The 22,500-nt window shown below is 40.1% G+C and overlaps 1 protein-coding gene across 1 annotated transcript in view; it reads right to left on the bottom strand.

Annotated features, from left to right (window-relative positions):
* Window positions 1–22,500, bottom strand: part of LOC128700794 (nephrin-like) — a 127,390-nt gene that overhangs the window by 94,985 nt on the left and 9,905 nt on the right. Inside the window, exon 3 of the mRNA XM_053794252.2 lies at window positions 3,475–3,780. Within this exon, the coding sequence (XP_053650227.2) occupies window positions 3,475–3,780 (306 nt within the window). The remainder of the gene's footprint in view (window positions 1–3,474; window positions 3,781–22,500) is intronic.

Raw genomic sequence — 22,500 nt, 5'->3', positions numbered from 1 at the left:
AAAATACGCATTAAAAATATCTCAAAAATACTATGCATATGAAATAATGAAATACAGTCTGTGTTAATTTTCAGCTTTGTTGCCCTCTTGCGCCGGTTTTAATAACTAATCAAGTATTTTTCGTGTTTTACATGGACGCTGTGTATTAGCCGAGCTAAAAACGAAAACCATAGTGGCAAAATATTTTCCGAAATTGATATTTGGTTTGTATTCTGACACCATTGATGTTGCAACGAGAATGTTGTTATTCTGGCACCACTGATGTTGCAACGAGAATGTTGCTATTCTGGCACAACTGATGTTGCAACGAGAATGTTGTTATTCTGGCACCACTGATGTTGCAACGAGAATGTTGCTATTCTGGCACAACTGATGTTGCAACGAGAATGTTGTTATTCTGGCACCACTGATGTTGCAACGAGAATGTTGCTATTCTGGCACAACTGATGTTGCAACGAGAATGTTGTTATTCTGGCACCACTGATGTTGCTACGAGAATGTTGTTATTCTGGCACCACTGATGTTGCTACGAGAATGTTGTTATTCTGGCACCACTGATGTTGCAACGAGAATGTTGTTATTCTGGCACCACTGATGTTGCAACGAGAATGTTGTTATTCTGGCACCACTGATGTTGCAACGAGAATGTTGTTATTCTGGCACCACTGATGTTGCAACGAGAATGTTGCTATTCTGGCACAACTGATGTTGCAACGAGAATGTTGTTATTCTGACACCACTGATGTTGCTACGAGAATGTTGTTATTCTGACACCACTGATGTTGCCACGAGAATGTTGTTATTCTGGCACCACTGATGTTGCAACGAGAATGTTGTTATTCTGGCACCACTGATGTTGCAACGAGAATGTTGTTATTCTGGCACCACTGATGTTGCAACGAGAATGTTGTTATTCTGACACCACTGATGTTGCCACTAGAATGTTGTTATTCTGGCACCACTGATGTTGCTACGAGAATGTTGTTATTCTGGCACCACTGATGTTGCTACGAGAATGTTGCTATTCTGGCACCACTGATGTTGCAACGAGAATGTTGCTATTCTGGCACCACTGATGTTGCTACGAGAATGTTGTTATTCTGACACCACTGATGTTGCAACGAGAATGTTGTTATTCTGACACCACTGATGTTGCAACGAGAATGTTGTTATTCTGACACCACTGATGTTGCAACGAGAATGTTGTTATTCTGACACCACTGATGTTGCAACGAGAATGTTGTTATTCTGACACCACTGATGTTGCCACTAGAATGTTGTTATTCTGACACCACTGATGTTGCTACGAGAATGTTGCTATTCTGGCACCACTGATGTTGCCACTAGAATGTTGTTATTCTGACACCACTGATGTTGCTACGAGAATGTTGCTATTCTGGCACCACTGATGTTGCTACAAGAATGCTTTTATGTTGGCACCGTTGATGTTTCGTAAAGAATGTCGACTATCTTTTTGATGCTGCTACAGAAATGTTGAAAATATATAAAAAATAAAAGGTATCAGGTGCCATTGCAGCTGAATCTCATATTAACCGAACCAAAAGCGAATAGCAACCTGACGCTATCATGGATATGGCTTTTACGTAATATCATTTAATATATGTACTGTCCACCTGCTTCCACATACACACACACACACACACACACACACACACACACACACACACACACATACACACATACACACACACACACACACACACATACGCAGTTTTATGCAATATAAAAATTGTGAGAACACAGGCTGAAATATTCAGTGGTCCTTTATTTTTATTGTGCTTTTCTTTAGTCTGTTTTAATTGGAATTTACCAGCCTGCCACTCTATTGTTTATTTTGTAGACACACACACACACACACACACACACACACACACACACACACACACACACACACACACACACACACATATATATATATATATATATATATATATATATATATATATATATATGTATATATATAGGTATCTTTGCGATGAGGAGTCTGGGGGCTGTGAATACCTATGTGTGTAGGCCACAGGTAGACTCCATATCCCTGCTCCAGCAGGTGTCAAAGGGAAACCAAACAGCGTCTAACTAGGAAGTGGACCGTGATACGCTGCTGCAACTACTGCTCCTGTTGCTGCTACTGTTGCTTCTACTGTTGCTTCTACTGTTGCTGCTGCTTCTGCTGCTACTACTTGTGTTGTTGTTGCTGATGTTGCGTATCAAACACTTTCCGTATTTCTTCGACATTACTCGCGTTCAGGGCAAAGTTAATTTACTTTCTCTTTGAGAAAATGTTAAGGCAAAGTGAGATCATTCTCTAGGGAACTAGCTGTCTTTTACTCGGCTGCCTTCTCAGAGAGTGTTGAATTGTCTCTCGACACTCATTGTTTCAGATTCAATTCGTCTGCCAGCAGGTACTCAGACTAGAGTTCGATCCCCCCCATCCCCACCAAATGCTAACTTGTCAGTTTTGTTTACTGTGATACCTCGAAAAGGAAAAGAAGTAAGAGACACGAGTATTGTGTGTGGGATCATGTATGGGGGAGGGATGGGGAACATATGCACGTGTGCAGAAGCACATATTTCTTTTGAGGGGAGGTCATATATATATGTGTGTGGAAGTATACACTTAAGTATACATTATTCGTGGGATCCACGATGAGGGAGAGAGGAAAGGAAGCATGTAATGTATACCCGGAAGAAAAGAACGCTTACATTGTATTGGAGGAGATGAATGGAAGTATATATTGCATACGGGAGGAAAGAACGTATATATTGTGTGGGAGATCATAATGTGTGTGTACACTTGCGTTAGGGACGGGGTGGGAAATTCCTGAGGCGCATATCGTGCGTTGAATCACGTTTGAGTATGTGTGTGTTTGTGTGTGTGGGGGGGATGAGGGAGGGAAGGGGAAGCAGGAAACTCTGAAGCATATATTGTGTGTGTGGGATCGTAATATAAACCTGGCTGCCAAGGCGCTCTGAATAATTTACAAAGTTTTCGTGGAGGACCAAGAGGAAGGCTCACACTCCAGCAATCTGGGCTGGCTAACTTCTGCCTCATGCAATAATTTTGACGCAGTGAACACAACATAATAACATTTTCCAATGCCTTGCGCTAAGTGAAGGAATTTAAGGTTCTACTGTATTAGAATGACTACTGCGTTAGCGTTACTGTGTTAGACAAATTAGGATGACTCCTGCTTGCAGTAGGAGAGAATAAATAGAATGATATACGGTTTTTTTCTTATACTAAAGAGAATGAGTGGCGGTTCTAATGTAAGAGATTTAACAACAAATCTTAGGGTTCTATTGTGATAGATTTAACGACGTTCGGTTCTAATGACTTGGACTAGAATGACTTACGATTATGTTGCACTAAATAGCACAATTGAAAGTTCTGACGACTTAGATTCAATAAAATGACTTAGACCTGCTGTGATAGGACGTCATAGCCCAACTTACGGTTCATATCGAGGGTGAGGCCCACCGTTGTGGGGTGCGTGAGGTTGCTGTTGAGAGCTGCACACGTGAGCACCGTCTGAAGGTGACTTCGAGTGAGAGGTCCCAGAGTGAGAGTGTTGTAGGGCTCGCCCCCGAAGAGCGGCCCTGGCGTGGTCGTCCAAGGCGTTGACGTGGTCATTTGAGTCTCTTGTCCGAGGGAAGCCACGACGTTGGAGGCTTCGACCTCGCTTGTTGAAGCCTCCGACTCCATCTCCGAGTCAAGAAGCTGAGAGTCTCTGTACCACACGACTGATGGTCGCGGGCTTCCTGTAAAGAACCTTAGCAATGAAGATAAAAATAATAATAATAATAATAATAATAATAATAATAGTTATAATAAGACGAACATGGACAAATTATAACAAGATTAATCTGGAAAAAATAATTACTCGCCGTCGTTAGGTCTAAAGTCAGTAAATAACGTGGCCACAACAGGTTACAAGTGTGGCCACCACATGTGTCTAACGTAGCTACAACAATGTCTAACGTAGCTACCACAGGTGTCAAACATAACTACCCCAAGTGTTAAACGTAGCTAACAGGTGTCTAACGTAGCCAACAGGTGCCTAACGTAGCTACCACAGGTATCAAACGTAGCTATCATCGGTGTCAAACGTAGCTACCCCAGGTGTTAAACGTAGCTAACAGGTGTCTTACGTAGCTACCACAGATGTCAAACGCAGCTACCCCAGGTGCTAAACGTAGCTAACAGGTGTCTAACGTAGCTACCCCAGGTGTTAAACGCAGCTAACAGGTGTCTAACGTAGCTACCACAGGTGTCAAACGTAGCTCCCACAAGTGTCAAATGTAGCTACCACAGGTGTCAAACGTAGCCACCTCAGCTGTCAAACGTAGGTACCACATGTGTCAAACGCCTTCGTTAAGCCTTAAGTCAGCAAATAACGTGGCTACAACAGGTGTCAAGTGTAGCCACCACAGGTGTCTAACGTAGCTACCACATGTGTCAAACGTAGCTACCCCATGCGTCAAACGTAGCTACCACAGGAGGTAAACGTAGCTACCACAGGTGTCTAATGTAGCTACCACAGGTGTCTAACGTAGCTACCACTGGTGTTAAACGTAGCTGCCACACGAGTCAAACGTAGCTACCACATGTGCTAAATTAGCTACCACAGGTTTCAGGTGTAGCTGCCACAGGTGTCAAAATTAGCTACCACATGTGTCAAACGTAGCCACCACATGTGTCAAACGTAGCCACCACATGTGTCAAATGTAGCTACCACAGGTGTCAACCGTAGCTTCTACAGATATCAAGTGTGGCCACCAAAGGTGTCAAACGCAGCTACCAAAGGTGTCAAACGTAACTACTACAAGTGTCAAGCGTGGCCACCATAGGTGTCAAACAGATAAGGCAGGTATGACAGTGACTACCACCTTACGAACAACAGTGATCACAGACAGTGCACCAGCAAGTAACCAACACAGTGTCACTAGGAACAGTGACCAACACAGTGCCACCAGCAACAGGGATCAACACAGTGCCACCAGCAACAGGAATCAACACAGTGCCACCAGCAACCGGGACCAACACAGTGCCACTAGGAACAGTGACCAACACAGTGCCACCAGCAACAGGGATCAACACAGTGCCACCAGCAACAGGAATCAACACAGTGCCACCAGCAACCGGGACCAACACAGTGCCACTAGGAACAGTGACCAACACAGTGTCACTAGCAACAGTGGCCAACACAATGCTACCAGAACAATGACCAACACAATGCTACCAGCAACAATGACCAACACAGTGCCACCAACAACGGTGACCACAAACAGCCCACCAGCAACTGTGATCAAGGCCGTGCCACCAGCAACAGTGCCCACCACAGTCCCACCAACAAGAGTGACAAACACAGTGCCACCAATAACAGTGACCACCACAGTGCCACCAGTCAGCAGTGAGTGTTGTCCTGGGCTCCACCAGAGCTCAGGCTCAACACTGTGATAAAAGTTTTCTCAGAAAAAAAAATCCTGGCCAGAGGAAATTGGACGGTATTCGGTCGGAAGTTTATGGAAGGAAAAAAAAACTGCCTAACGCCATTCAGAAAGAATAAAGTTGGCGGTGGTAGCGGTGAAAAATGCAGCGCAAGAAATAAAAAAAAATAAAAAAAACTCCGAGAAATGGGTTAAAAAAAAAAACTGACGGAGAGGATGCCTTACTGCAGCAAATTAAGTTTACTGAGGAGAGCATTGCCTGCAAATTTCAACTGTGTAAAACGCGTAACGGCGCCAGAGAGTAGCAATAGCGGCGGGGTGAGTGTGCCCACCCCTACCCCGGACTCAATAATGGAAGGGTGCAACTATAAACACATTGCCGGTGTGAGTGCTGTCTGGAGCAACTCTGTCTCGTGTATCATACGTATGAGAGCCGCCCAATAAAACCCGCTGCTGCAGTCTAGTAAAGGAAAAGATGAGTGTAACAAGCAGCAGGTTTAAGGATGCAATGAAAACAGCGCTGGTGGCAGTGAGAGTGTGTGATGTGCTAGACGTGAGGTGTACACCAGAGACTTCCAGTATTCATAAGATGTGTGACTGTTGCTACACAACGCTGACAGGTCTACAACTGGACGTGGACGCTTCTTCCCTTTCTGCCACACCGCGTTTATCGCATTCTTCTGTGTCTTGACACTCACCACTGGTGAACCAAGACAAGGAGATATGCAGTGAAGATATGCAGTGAAGATATGCAGTGAAGATATGCAGTGAAGATATGCAGTGAGGAAGGAAGACGTGATCTACAGTGAAATGTTTAGTCGTGACTGAACGAAAAAAAGTGATATACATTGAAAAACTGTTTGACAGGAGCTGACGAAAAATTAAAGAAGTTCCCCAGTGAATAACTGCTTAATGGCGACTGAAAAATAAGAGATAAGTCTGCAGTAAAGAAGTGTTGACTTAAGACACTAAACAACACGAGTACAGGATGCGATATATTCCTAATGGCTAACGCAGCATACATTATGTCATACTCTCGTGTCATTTTTAAAGGCTACAGGACAGAATAGAACCTGTATGCAAGTTCTTAAGAAAAAAATTGCACAAATCATATAAAAATCAACAACCACTTCTGAGGATATCGATTTATTTTTTTTTTTAAGCTCAGTGACTTTCGCTCCGTCATTATTAATTCATTTACTGGTACGCAAATCCTGGGAGCACGGGAGGCTGTAGGTGGCTCTTGTGGTGAGTGTGCTTATGTGGTCACTAGTGGAGTGTGTGTGTGTGAGGCCCTCGAGTGTATGTGTGTGTGTGGCCCTCGAGTGTGTGTGTGAGGCCCTCGAGTGTGTGTGTGTGAGGCCCTCGAGTGTGTGTGTGTGTGAGGCCCTCGAGTGTGTCTCTGTGTGTGGGGCGCTCGAGTATGTGTGTGTGTGTGTGTGTGTGTGTGTGTGTGTGTGTGTGTGTGTGTGTGTGTGTGTGTGTGTGTGTGTGTGTGTTTGTGTGTGTGTGTGTGTGTGTGTGTGTGTGTGTGTGTGTGTGTGTGTGTGTGTGTGTGTGTGTGTGTGGCCCTCTAGTGTGTGTGTGAGGCCCTCGAGTGTGCGTGTGAGGCCCTCGAGTGTATGTGTGTGTGAGAGGCCCTCCAGTGTGTGTGTGAGGCCCTAGAGTGCGTGTGTCAAGCTCTGGAAACATCACCGCCGCCACAAGTGCAATGGTGAATAATGGGATCAGATTACGACTCGAATATCCTACTGAATATTCATGGCTGAGGCTACCTTGATGCTTATACTCCCAGTACCACTACCACTTCTAGTACCACTCCCAGTACCATTACCACCAATAGTACCACTCCCAGTACCACTACCACTCCCAGTACCACTACCACTCCTAGTACCACTCCCAGTACCATTACCACCCCTAGTACCACTCCCAGTACCACTACCACTCCTAGTACCACTCCAGTACTTCCACTACTCCTAGTACCACTCCCAGTACCACTACCGCTCCTAGTACCTCTCCAGTACTTCTACTACTCCTAGTACCACTCCCAGTACCACTACCACTCCTAGTACCACTCCCAGTACTACTACCACTCCTAGTACCACTCCCAGTACCACTACCACTCCTAGTACCACTTCCAGTACTACTAGACTAACAGTATAACTGGATTCCCAATACCCCTGGATTCCCTGTAAAACTGAACTGCCAACACCAATGGACTCCCAATATCACTGGACTCCCTGTACCACTGGACTCCCAGTACCACTGGACTTACAATACCACCGGACTAATATCACAAATAGATTCGATCTCCCAACGCTTCCAGGAATACCATATCACATTTGTTCAACACATTGCTTTGCTTGTCTCCTATCTTCTTGGTATTGACAGTTCTGCTGAGCAGCGAAAACCACCTTTTGAGTAGCTGTTCTCTGTTGACTGTTGTTTATATTTATCTGTTCTCTCTGGTTGTGTGTTTTTTCTGTGCTGTTCTCTGTGTATTGTGTTGGATGATACTTTCTGTTTACCTTCTTCCTAGTTGCTTATTTGTGCTGTTATTATATGTTCTTGATTGCACGCAATTTTTCTGAGGATTCGTTTAGTTTTTGCATTCATCTGTTGCTCTCTCTCTCTACCTATATATATATATATACATATATATATATATATATATATATATATATATATATATATATATATATATATATATATATATATATATATATATATATATATATATATATATATATATATATATATATATATATATATATATATATATATATGTCGTGCCGAATAGGCAGAACTTGCGATATTGGCTTAAATAGCAACGCTCATCTTGCCATATAGGACAAGTGAAAATTTGTGTATGCAATAACTTCGCCAAAATCATTCTGAACCTAACGAAAAAAATATATTTTATTGTGTTTGTTTAGTACTAAATTATTGTAAACGTATTTAAAATATATTTAGTTTGGTTAGGCTAAAATAAATTGCTCTTGTTATAATAAGGTTAGGTAAGTTTTCTAAGATTCTTTTGGTGCAAAATTAAAAATTTTTACATTAACATTAATGAAAAAATATGTCTTTAAACGTATAAGAGAAAATTTCAGAAAGGACTTAATTTTAAATGAGTTCTTGCTAATTGACCAGTTTTACATATTCGGCACGACATATATATATATATATATATATATATATATATATATATATATATATATATATATATATATATATATATATATATATATATATATATATATATATATATATCCTCTGTTACTAGTTATTCTTTTGTAGTTCTCTTATTTTTTTTGGAACTGTGTATGTATCTCTGTCTCTGTCTGTCTGTCAGTCTCTCTCTCTCTCTCTCTCTCTCTCTCTCTCTGTCTCTGCACGGTATTTAACTTCCGTCTGCCAGATTTAACTTCTACCTGCTAGTTTAATTTCTGTCTACGATATATGACATCCATCTACGAGATTTAACTTCTGTCTACGAGATTTAACTTCCATCTACAAGATTTAGCCGCAGTCTACGAAATTTAACTTCTGTGTACGAGATTTAGCTTCCAAAAGTAACTTCTGAAGTTTAACTACGAAATTCAACTTCCGTCGGCGATTAACTTCCGTCTATGAGATATATCTTCTGTCTACGATATATAACCTCCGTCTACATGATTTAACTTCCGCCTACGAGATTTAGCTAACGTCTACGAGATGTAACTTCCATCTATGAGATATATCTTTTGTCTACGAGATTTAACTCCCGTCTACGGCCTTTAACTTCCGTTTTCAAAATTTAACTTCCACCTACGATATTTAACCTCTTCCCACGAGATTTAACATCTGGTGCTCTTAGAGCGAGAATTATATACATCAGTGTTGCGAGGCAACGCTTGCAACTGTGTTGCGAGTCACGGATGATTAGTGTTGCGACAGACCTGTGTTTTGTTAGTGGTTGGTTATTTTAGTAATTCTTAAAGTCTACACGTCTACATTGTATTGCTTGTTTCTCTTCTTTAAGTCTAAACGCCTACATTGTATTGCTTGTTTCTCTTCTTTAAGTCTACACGTCTACATTGTATTGCTTGTTTCTCTTCTTTAAGTCTACACGTCTACATTGTATTGCTTGTTTCTCTTCTTTATGTCTACACGTCTACATTGTATTGCTTGTTTCTCTTCTTTATGTCTACACGTCTACATTGTATCGCTTGATTCTCTTCTTTAAGTCTACACGTCTACATTGTATTGCTTGTTTCTCTTCTTTAAGTCTACTCGCCTACATTGTATCGCTTGATTCTCTTCTTTAAGTCTACTCGTCTACATTGTATCGCTTGTTTCTCTTCTTTAAGTCTACTCGTCTACATTGTATTGCTTGTTTCTCTTCTTTAAGTCTACTCGCCTACATTGTATCGCTTGATTCTCTTCTTTAAGTCTACACGTCTACATTGTATTGCTTGTTTCTCTTCTTTAAGTCTACTCGTCTACATTGTATTGCTTGTTTCTCTTCTTTAAGTCTACTCGTCTACATTGTATTGCTTGTTTCTCTTCTTTAAGTCTACTCGTCTACATTGTATCGCTTGTTTCTAAGTCATTGTATTGCTTGTTTCTCTTCTTTAAGTCTACTCGTCTACATTGTATCGCTTGTTTCTCTTGTTTAAGTCTACTCGTCTACATTGTATTGCTTGTTTCTCTTCTTTAAGTCTACTCGTCTACATTGTATCGCTTGTTTCTCTTCTTTAAGTCTACTCGTCTACATTGTATTGCTTGTTTCTCTTCTTTAAGTCTACTCGTCTACATTGTATTGCTTGTTTCTCTTCTTTAAGTCTACTCGCCTACATTGTATCGCTTGTTTCTCTTCTTTAAGTCTACTCGTCTACATTGTATTGCTTGTTTCTCTTCTTTAAGTCTACACGTCTACATTGTATCGCTTGTTTCTCTTCTTTAAGTCTACTCGTCTACATTGTATTGCTTGTTTCTCTTCTTTAAGTCTACACGTCTACATTGTATCGCTTGTTTCTCTTCTTTAAGTCTACTCGTCTACATTGTATTGCTTGTTTCTCTTCTTTAAGTCTACTCGTCTACATTGTATTGCTTGTTTCTCTTCTTTAAGTCTACACGTCTACATTGTATCGCTTGTTTCTCTTCTTTAAGTCTACTCGTCTACATTGTATTGCTTGTTTCTCTTCTTTAAGTCTACTCGTCTACATTGTATTGCTTGTTTCTCTTCTTTAAGTCTACACGTCTACATTGTATCGCTTGTTTCTCTTCTTTAAGTCTACTCGTCTACATTGTATTGCTTGTTTCTCTTCTTTAAGTCTACTCGTCTACATTGTATTGCTTGTTTCTCTTCTTTAAGTCTACTCGTCTACATTGTATTGCTTGTTTCTCTTCTTTAAGTCTACTCGTCTACATTGTATCGCTTGTTTCTCTTCTTTAAGTCTACTCGTCTACATTGTATCGCTTGTTTCTCTTCTTTAAGTCTACACGTCTACATTGCACTTCAATTACCTTTTCCTTATGTTCATTTGTTCTCCATCTCTACATCTACGTCATTAATGTTCTTTCTTCTTTGACCTCATTATTCTTGCCTTGATACTAAAGGCTCTTGTTCCAAAGAATATGAGCTCCATTTTCCCCGGATTGAAATTCATTACCATCCATTACCAGGCACTATATGACCCCTACATGTTTAGCGCAAATAAAAATTAATAATAATTATAACAATAATAACAAATAAAATTAATAATAATAATAATAATAATAATAATAATAATAATAATAATAATAATAATAATAATAATAATAATAATAATAATAATAATAATAATAATAATAATAATAATAATAATAATAATAATAATAATAATAATAATAATAATAATAATAATGTTAATATTAATAGTGATAACAATAATAATAATAATAACAAATGAAAATTAATAATAATGATAATAGCTAAGCTTTTCTTTTGATAACATTCTATCAGGCGTCTGGCAGTCTTACAGGTATTTTAAAGGTGTCTGGCAGTCTTGCAGGTGTTTTAAAGGTGTCTGGCAGTCTTGCAGGTGTTTTAAAGGTGTCTGGCAGTCTTGCAGGTGTTTTAAAGGTGTCTGGCAGTCTTGCAGGTAATTTAAAGATGTCTGGCAGTTTTGCAGGTGTTTTAAAGGTATCTGGCAGTCTTGCAGGTGTTTTAAAGGTGTCTGGCAGTCTTGCAGGTAATTTAAAGATGTCTGGCAGTTTTGCAGGTATTTAATAGGTGTCTGGCAGTCTTACAGGTATTTTATAAAGGTGTTTGGGGGTCTTACAGGTATTTTAAAGCTGTCTGGCAGTCTTGCAGATATTTTAAAGTTTTCTGGCAGTCTTACAGATATTTTAAAGGTGTCTGGCAGTTTTACAGGCATGTTACAGACGTTTGGCAGTCTTGAAGGTATTTTAAAAGTGTCTGGGAGTCTCGCAGGTATTTTACAGGTGTCTTGAAGGTGGCTGTCAATCTTCCCGGCTCCCGTGTAGTCTGCAAAACCAATATTAGTTGTGAGTTGAGTGTTCTTGGTGCAACTCTCACTGCTTAAGGCCTTCGTATTTTTCTTTTTACGTCACTGGTAGTCTCAGATATTCTTTTTTTAATTCCGCTCTCATTTCCTTATTTTTTCGTTCGTCGTGACATTCCTGTTTTTTTTTCTAATTTTTCGCCTGTTTCCTTATTTATTTGCTCGTTGTTTCATTCCTGTTTTTTTTTAATTCCTCATCTGTTTCCTTATTTTGTTCCTTCATTGTGGCACTCCCGTTGTGCTTCTCTTGTTATTCCCGTTAGGTTTCTGTTGTTATTCCCGTTGTGTTTCTATTATTATTCCCGTTGTGCTTCTGTTGTTATTCCCGGTTGTGTTTCTGTTGTTATTTCAGTTGTGTTTCTGTTATTATTCCAGTTATTCCCGTTGTATTTCTGCTGCTATTCCCGTTGTGCTTCTCCCGTTATTGCCCGCTTGTTCTTGATCCAAGGGGAAGAAAAATAAAGCCGTACCTCTGGGATCGAGAAGCGTGGATAGTTGAGCGCTAGCTCCTCAGACTCAGTAGCATATTTTTGGGCACATAAGGCGCACGACAGTTGTATCATAACCTTGACCATATAAGGCGCAAGGTGACTTTTTAACACCTGATGGGAAATAAGGCGAAAAGGTGCGTCTTATACGCCGGAAATGTGGTATTAGGAATTTGTGCATTGCTCTGCCTTAACCAGGCAGTGAATGACCCCTGCGGATTTAGCGATTATCCCGAGATGCAATAATTTTCGCCGGTTTTTCGTTTTGTTTGTCTTATTTTTTCAAATTATTTTTATACTTCATTTCTGATTCAGTTTTTTTCGTGGCTTATATTTCTCTCTTTTGTTATATTCAATTTTCTCTCTTCTTATCTCTTTCTTTTATTGTATTCATATTCCTTGGTCTCCTCTTTATCTCTCTCTCCCGTTGTAATCATTCTCTCCTTCTCCCCTTATCTCTCTCTCTCTGTCTGTTCTCTTAGAGTCATTCTCTACTCTTCTTATTTCTCTCTTCCGATGGAAACATTCTCTTTTCTCCTTATCTCTCTCTCTCTTCCGTTGAAATCATTTTTCTTCTCTCCTTTCTCTCTCTCCCGTTGAAATCATTTTCCTTCTCTCCTTTCTATCTCTCAGTTACATTCATTCTCCTCTCCCTTTCTTATCTCTTTTCATATATAATCATTCCTTGGTCTTCCCTTTACCTCTATCTTTTTTCTTTCCTGTAATATGACACACTGTATTTTCAGTTTATATATTAGATACGAAATGTTCTCGCATCTCAAATTTGTCTCTTACTCTGACACCTGAATAAAAGACCTCCTTTGTCTCTCGCATTCATTTTCCACTGGTATATACACTTGTTCAAGCCTCCAAGATTGTAATCATCAATGGGGGGAAATAGGCATACTGTCACTTGATGGACTGATTACCTCAAACTCCTCCTCTCCTTACGGCTTTCTACTTTGTATTGGACTGATGAAGCTACTGTGTGGCGAAACGTTTCCTGAATAAAGATTCCCATATGTTGCATAAGTGTCTCAATTCTACAACTTGTCGGTTTTTCAAACCATCCAAAACTCATACTGTCACTTAAACACGTAATGTCAACAACATTGAGGCAGAAACATTGATGATTCCTGTGTGTTGGTTCACCAGCCTTAGTGTCTTAATGAGTTCCGTCTAAGAAACTTTTCTGTCTTTAATAATCAATCATTCTATTTAATGATTATTTCTTTATTCTTATCTCATCGTCTCATTTTTTTTATTTACTCTTCCCTGCGTTTCTTTACCTGTTAGGAAGTCAAATTTCAGTACAGTGGTTGCTCGCTGTTTTGGGAGCCTCAGGAAAGACATAATCACAACATACAAGATACTCAGAGAGGGATAAAGTGACGAGGGACGAACACTCAAAATAAACACCCGAATTAGCCATATATATATATATGTATATATATATATATATATATATATATATATATATATATATATATATATATATATATATATATATATATATATATATATATATATATATATATATATATGCATTGTTAAAATCTCTAGTAAGGCTGATGCATGCAGGGGATGAGATGAAAAGCTGTAAGCCTTCTCCCTGAAAGCTGGCTGCCTTGGATTAAACGTGTAGCGCAAGCTACACGCCAAGGTATTGTCCAGTGTGGGTAGATTGGTAAAGCACTGCGTACCTTGTCCTAAGGTTCGTAGGTTCGAGTCTCCTTCAGCCAGAGATCAGTGTTTGTGTATATTTCGCCTGCTCTCGCGAATTCCTTGCATATACAGTGGACCCCCGCATAGCGAACGCCTTGCATAGCGAACATTCCGCATAGCGAACGCTTTGTCCGCTAAAATTTTGCCCCGCATAGTAGACAAAAACCCGCTCAGCGAACTTCGTTCGAGACGCGTCCAATGTGGGCCCTCAGCTAGCCTCACATGTGCCGCCCGTCCCATTGTTTACCAGCTAGCCTCCGCGGTAACATTCAAGCATACACTCGGAATATTTCGTATTATTACAGTGTTTTCGGTGCTGTTTGTGGAAAATAAGTGACCATGGGCCCCAAGAAAGCTTCTAGTGCCAACCCTACACCTCAAAGGGTAAGAATACCCATTGAAATTAAGAAAGAAATCATTGATAAGTATGAAAGTGGAGTACGTATCACCGACCTGGTCAGGTTGTACAAGAAACCAAAATCAACCATCGCTTCTATTGTGGGCAAGAAAACGGCAATCAAGGAAGCTGTTGTTGCCAAAGGTTTAACTGTGTTTTCGAAACAAAGATCGCAAGTGATGGAAGATGTTGAGAGACTCTTATTGGTGTGGATAAATGAAAAACAGCTAGCAGGAGATAGCGTCTCTCAAGCGATCATATGTGAAAAGGCTAGGAAGTTGCATGACGATTTAATTAAAAAAATGCCTGCAACTAGTGATGATGTGAGTGAATTTAAGGCCAGCAAAGGTTGGTTTGAGAGATTTAAGAAGCGTAGTGGCATCCATAGTGTGATACGGCATGGTGAGGCTGCCAGTTCGGACCACAAAGCGGCTGAAAAATATGTGCATGAATTCAAGGAGTACATAGAAACTGAAGGACTGGAACCTGAACAAGTGTTTAATTGTGATGAAACAGGCCTGTTCTGGAAGAAAATGCCAAGCAGGACCTACATTACTCAGGAGGAAAAGGCACTCCCAGGACATAAGCCTATGAAAGACAGGCTTACTCTTCTCATGTGTGCCAATGCTACTGGTGATTGCAAAGTTAAGCCTTTATTAGTGTATCACTCTGAAACTCCCAGAGCGTTCAGGCAAAAGAATGTCCTCAAGGATAATTTGTGTGTGCTGTGGAGGGCAAACAGTAAGGCATGGGTCACTAGGGAATTTTTCTATAACTGGTTACACCATGCATTTGCCCCCAATGTGAAAGATTACCTAACTGAAAAGAAATTAGACCTTAAGTGCCTCCTGGTGTTAGACAATGCCCCTGGTCATCCTACAGACGTGGCAGAGCGACTTTATGGGGACATGAGCTTCATTAAGGTGAAGTTTTTGCCTCCTAATACCACTCCTCTCCTGCAGCCCATGGACCAGCAGGTCATTTCCAACTTCAAGAAACTGTACACAAAAGCTCTGTTTCAAAAGTGCTTTGAAGTGACCACAGACACTGGATTGACTCTAAAAGAGTTTTGGAAGGATCACTTTAATATCCTCAGTTGTGTAAACCTTATAGGTAAGGCTTGGGAGGGAGTGACTAAGAGAACCTTGAACTCTGCTTGGAAGAAACTGTGGCCAGAATGTGTAGACAAAAGGGATTTTGAAGGGATTGAGGCTAACCCTGAGAGGAGTAGTATACCAGTTGAGGAATCAATTGTGGAATTGGGGAAGTCCTTGGGGTTGGAGGTTAGTGGGGAGGATGTGGAAGAGTTGGTGGAGGAGGACAATGAAGAACTAACCACTGATGAGCTGATAGATCAACTTCAAGAGCAAGAGGCCAGACCTGGGGAAACTGGTTCAGAGGAGGGGAGAGAGAAATTGAAGGAATTGCCTACTTCAAAGATTAAGGAAATGTGTGCAAAATGGCTTGAAGTGCAAACCTTTTTTGATGAAAATCACCCTCACACAGCTATTGCAAGCCGTGCTGGTGACTATTACAATGACACTGTTGTGAAACACTTTAGGAAAGTCATAAAGGAACGAGAGGTACAGGCCACTATGGACAGATATGTTGTGCGAAAGAAGTCCAGTGACTCTGAAGCTGGTCCTAGTGGCATTAAAAGAAGAAGGGAAGTAACCCCAGAAAAGGACTTGCTACCTCAAGTCCTAATGGAAGGGGATTCCCCTTCTAAACACTAACACTCTCTCTCCCCTCCTCCCATCCCATCAATCATCACCAGATCTTCAATAAAAGTAAGTGTCATGTAATTGTGCATGCCTTTTTCAGTTTGTGTGTACTAAAATTAACATTTTTTTGTGGTAAAAAATTTTTTTTTCATACTTTTGGGTGTCTTGCACGGATTAATTTTATTTCCATTATTTCTTATGGGGAAAATTAATTCGCATAGCGAACATTTCGCATAACGACCAGCCCTCTTGCACGGATTAAGTTCGCTATGCGGGGGTCCACTGTATATATATATATATATATATATATATATATATACATATATATATATACATACATATACATATATATATACATACATATACATATATATATATACATATAGATATATATATATATATATATATATTAGCAATTTACCAATTCCATCATTCGTGGGGACACGAAGCTGTGTATAGGATTAGTGAGAGAGGAACAAGTCTATTACATTTATAATATTGGTTCGCTAGATTTCCATTTTATGCATTTTAGTTTCTGATATAGCTGCGTGTGGGTGGGTGTAATATTACTGTAGCTGTTTTTCTCGGTCATGAGTTGATTGTACTGTGTTTAGCAATGCTGATACAAATGTTGCCCTTATTTTATTCTCTGCCATTTTTTTAAATAGACCAATGAAGCATTAACCTCTCTCCCTCTCACACTCTCTCTCTCTCTCTCTCTCTCTCTCTCTCTCTCTCTCTCTCTCTCTCTCTCTCTCTCTCTCTCTCTCTCTCTCTCTCTCTCTCTCTCTCCCTTTCTTTCTCTCTCTCTCTTATTCCAGTCATAAATCCTCTAATTTACCACCGACACAAGGGAAGAGTTAAAAACGTTGTCTCCAATTACTGGTAGTCAACAGACATTCATCAGGTGGCCCTTCCTCCCTGGGGTGACTCTCTCTCTCATAAATACTCAACGTTGACGCTAATATAATAGCCTCTCCTGGGTGACCATAATGCTGGGGCAGACGTGGATCAGATACCATAGCTTGTGCATCCTCCTCTTACAAGTCGAGTATGCGTACTTTATCCTTTTTATAGGGCAGTAATACTACACTCAGTGGTTTCTTCGTAAGGTATACCCTTGTAGTACTGGGTAGGGTTCCCTTTGCCCCAGGAACAGCTTGAATTCTTCGTGGCATGGATTCAACATGGTGCTGGAAACATTCCTTAAAAAGATTAAAGAATCTGGTCCATGTTGATATGGTAGTGTCAAGCAGTTCCTTCAGATCTCTTGGTCGTACTTTCAAGCTGCGAATCTCGCGCTCCGCCACATCCGAATGGTTTATGCCAAATTCTGACTCTACCATAAGCACGTCGCAGCAGAAATTGCGGTTCTTTAGACCAGGGGACGTTTTTTCAATCATCAGCTGTTCAGTTTTGCTGACAATGTTCCTACTGTGGCCTCAATTTCCTGTTCTAAACGGACAAAAGTGAAACCCGGATGTCGTCTGCTGCTGTAGCTTATCCAATTCAAGGTTCTACGGGCTGTGCGTTCAGAGATGACCGTCTACACATCACTGTTGTAACGTGTGGTTACCTGAGTTACTGTCACCTTTCTGTCAGCTTGAATCAGTCTGGCTATTCACCATTGTCCTGCCTCATTAACAAGGCCTTTTAGCCCACAAAACAGCCGCTCACTGGATCCATTTTTTTTTCCATCTTTCTCTCGGTTTGTGATATAATGAGATCAACCCATCTGGCACCAGTAATCAAAGTCACTTAGATCACATTTCTTCCACATTCTGACGTATGGCCTGAGCAACAACTGAAACTCTTGACTATGTCTGCATGTGTTTTTGAACTGAGGTGCTGCCATGTAATTGGCTGATTAGATATTTGCATTAACAAGCAGATGTACAGATGTACCTAGTTAAGTGGGCAATGAGCGCTTATATATATATATATATATATATATATATATATATATATATATATATATATATATATATATATATATATATATATATATATATATATATATATTATTATTATTTTTATTAACACACTGGCCGATTCCCACCAAGGCAGGGTGGCCCGAAAAAGAAAAACTTTCACCATCATTCACTCCATCACTGTCTTGCGAGAAGGGTGCTTTGCCCTACAGTTTTTAAACTGCAACATTAACATTCCTCCTTCAGAGTGCAGGCACTGTACTTCCCATCTCCAGGACTCAAGTCCGGCCTGCCGGTTTCCCTGAATCCCTTCATAAATGTTACTTTGCTCACACTCCAACAGCACGCCAAGTATTAAAAACCATTTGTCTCCATTCACTCCTATCAAACACGCTCACGCATGCCCGCTGGAAATCCAAGCCCCTCGCACACAAAACCTCCTTTACCCCCTCCCTGCCTTCGGCCGTCTTCCACCGAGGCACTGTGATCCAAAAAGAAAGAAAATCCCCAAAAGAAAATACTTTTATCATCATTCAACACTTTCACCTCACTCACACATACTCACTGTTTTTGCAGAGGTGCTCAGAACACAACAGTTTAGAAGCATATACGTATAAAGATACACAACATATCCCTCTAAACTGCTAATATTCCGAAACCCTCCTTTAAAGTGCAGGCATTGTACTTCCCATTTCAAGGACTCAAGTCCGGCTATATAAAAATAACTGGTTTCCCAGAATACCTTCACTAAATATTGCCCTGCTCACACACCAACAGATCGTCAGGTCCCAAATATCATTCGTCTCCATTCACTCCTATCGAACACGTTCATGCACGCCTGCTGGAAGTCCAAGCCCCTCGCCCACAAAACCTCCCTTATCCCTTCCAACCTTTTCGAGGACGACCCCTACCACGCCTTCCTTCCCCTACATATTTAAATGCTCTCCATGTCATTCTACTTTGATCCATTCTCTCTCAACAACCCCTCTTCAGCCCTCTGACTAATACTTTTATTAACTCCACACCTTCTCCTAATTTCCACACTCCGAATTTTCTGCATAATATTTACACCACACATTGCCGTTAGAAAGGATGCCTCCACTGCCTCCAACCGCCTCCTCGCTGCTGCATTCACAACCCAAGCTTCACACCCATATAAGAGTGTTGGTGCTACTATACTTTCATACATTCCCTTGACTCACGAAATCGTAATGACACGATTGCAAACAAACCATACCCCGGCCGGGATTGAACCCGCGGTCATAGAGTCTCAAAACTCCAAAACTTTGCCTCCATAGATAACTTTTTTTGTCTCCACATATACCTCAATGCACCACTCACCTGTTTTACCTCATCAATTCTATGATTAACCTCATCCTTCATAAATCCATCCTCCGACACGTTAACTCCCAAGAATCTGAAAACATTCACTTCTTCCATACTCCTCCTCCCTAATTTGATATCCAATTTTTCTTTATCTAAATCATTTGATGCCCTCATCACCTTACTCTTTTCTATGTTCACTTTCAACTTTCTACCTTTACACACACTCCCAAACTCATCCACCAACCTTTGCAATTTTTTTTTAGAATTTCCCATAAGCACAGTATCATCAGCAAAAAGCAATTGTGTCAATTCCCATTTTGTATTTGATTTCCCATAATTTAATCCCACCCTTCTCCCGAACACCCTAGCATTTACTTCTTTTACAACCCCATCTATAAATATATTAAGCAACCATGGTGACATTACACATCCCTGTCTAAGACCTACTTTTACCTGGAAGTAGTCTCCCTCTCTTCTACACACCCTAACCTGAGCCTCACTATCCTCATAAAAACTCTTTACAGCATTTAGTAACTTACCACCTATTCCATACACTTGCAACATCTGCCACATTGGTTCCCTATCCATTCTATCATATGCCTTTTCTAAATTCATAAATGCAATAAAAACTTCCCTACCTTTATCTAAATACTGTTCACATATATGCTTCAATGTAAACACTTGATCTACACATCCCCTACCCACTCTGAAACCTCCTTGCTCATCCGCAATCCTACATTCTGTCTTACCTCTAATTCTTTCAATTATAACCCTACCATACACTTTTCCTGGTGTACTCAGTAAACTTATTCCTCTATAATTTTTACAATCTCTTTTGACCCCCTTCCCTTTATATATAGGGATTATACATGCTCTCAGCCAATCCCTAGGTACCTTCCCCTCTTTTATACATTTATTAAACAAAAATACCAACCACTCCAACACTATATCCCCCCCTGCTTTTAACATTTCTGTCATGATCCAGTCAGTTCCAGCTGCTTTACCCCCTTTCAGTCTACATAATGCCTCACGCACCTCCCCTACACTCACATCCTGTTCTTCTTCACTCCTAAAAGATGGTAAACCTCCCTGGCCAGTGCATGAAATTACCGCCTCCCTTTCTTCGTCGACATTGAAAAATTCCTCAAAATATTCTCGTCATCTACCCAATACCTCCATCTCCCCATCTACTAACTCTCCTACTCTGTTTTTAACTGACAAATCCATTCGTTCCGTAGGCTTTCTTAACTTGTCTAACTCACTCCAAAAATTTTTCTTATTTTCATTAAAATTTCTTGACAGTGCTTCTCCCACTGTATCATCTGCTCTCCTTTAGCACTCTCTCACCACTCTACTTTTCTTTTACTCTCCATATACTCTCTACCCTTCTTATAACACTTCTGCTTTGTAAAAACCACTCATAAGCTAACTTTTTCTCTTTTATCACACCCTTTACTTCATCATTCCACCAATCACTCCTCTTTCCTCCTGCACCCCCCTTATAACCACATTCTAATACTGCATTTTTTAAATTATTCCAACCCTCTTCACCCGAACTTCCTTCTCCCTTAGTTTATACACTTTCACCTCCCTCTTGCTTGTTGTTGCCATTTTCCTCTCTTCCCATCTACCTCTTACTCTAACTGTAGTTACAACTAAATAATGATCCGATATATCAGTTCCCCCTCTATAAACGTGTACATCCTGAAGCCTACCCATAAACCTTTTATCCACCAATACATAATCTAACAAACTATACTTTCATTACTTGCTATACCCTTGTATATTTTTTTATCATCTTCTTCATAAAATATGTATTACTTATTACCAAGACTCTTTCTACACATTGCTCAATTAAATGCTCCCCATTTTCATTTACCCCTGGCACTCCAGATTTACCTACTACTCCCTCCACAACATTTATGCCCACTTTAGCATCGAAATCCCCAACCACCATTACTCTCACACTTGGTTGAAAACGCCCCACGCATTCACTCAACATTTCCCAAAATCTTTCTCTCTCCTCTACATTTCTCTCTTCTCCAGGTGCATATACGCTTAATATAACTTCCTTTTCACATCCAACCTTTATTTTACTCCACATAATCCTTGAATTAATACATTTATAGTCCCTGTTTTCATGCCATAACTTATCCTTCAACATTATTGCTACTCCTTCTTTAGCTCTAACTCTATTTTAAACCACTGACCTAATTCCATTTATTCCTCTCCACTGAAACTCTCCCACCCCCTTCAGCTTTGTTTCACTTAAAGCCAGGACATCCAGCTTATTCTCATTCATAACATCCACAATCATCTCTTTCTTATCATTTGCACAACATCCACGCACATTCAGACTTCCCACTTTGACAATTTTCTTCTTCTTATTCTTTTTAGTAATTATTACAGGAAAAGGGGGTTACTAGCCCATTGTTCCCGGCATTTTAGTTGACTTTTACAACACGCATGGCTAACGGAGGAAAGATTCTTATTCCACTTCCCCATGGATATAAAAGGAAAAGTAATAAGACCAAGATAAAATCAAAGAAAACTCAAATGAGTGTGTATAAATAAATATGTACATGTATGTGTAGTGTGACCTAAGTGTAAGTAGAAGTATCAAGACATACCTGTAATCTTGCATATTTATGAGACAGACAAAAGACACCAGCAATCCTACTATCATGTGAAACAATTACAGGCTTTCGTTTCACACTCACTTGGCAGGACGGTAGTACCCCCGTGGGTGATTGTTGTCTACCAGCATAAATTCTCAAAATGCATGAAATATGATACTGTTTATATATATATATATATATATATATATATATATATATATATATATATATATATATATATATATATATATATATATATATATATATATTC

Source organism: Cherax quadricarinatus, chromosome 56, assembly GCF_038502225.1.
Source record: "Cherax quadricarinatus isolate ZL_2023a chromosome 56, ASM3850222v1, whole genome shotgun sequence".
Lineage (NCBI taxonomy): Eukaryota > Metazoa > Arthropoda > Malacostraca > Decapoda > Parastacidae > Cherax > Cherax quadricarinatus.
This window is presented reverse-complemented; position numbering and strand designations above follow the sequence as displayed.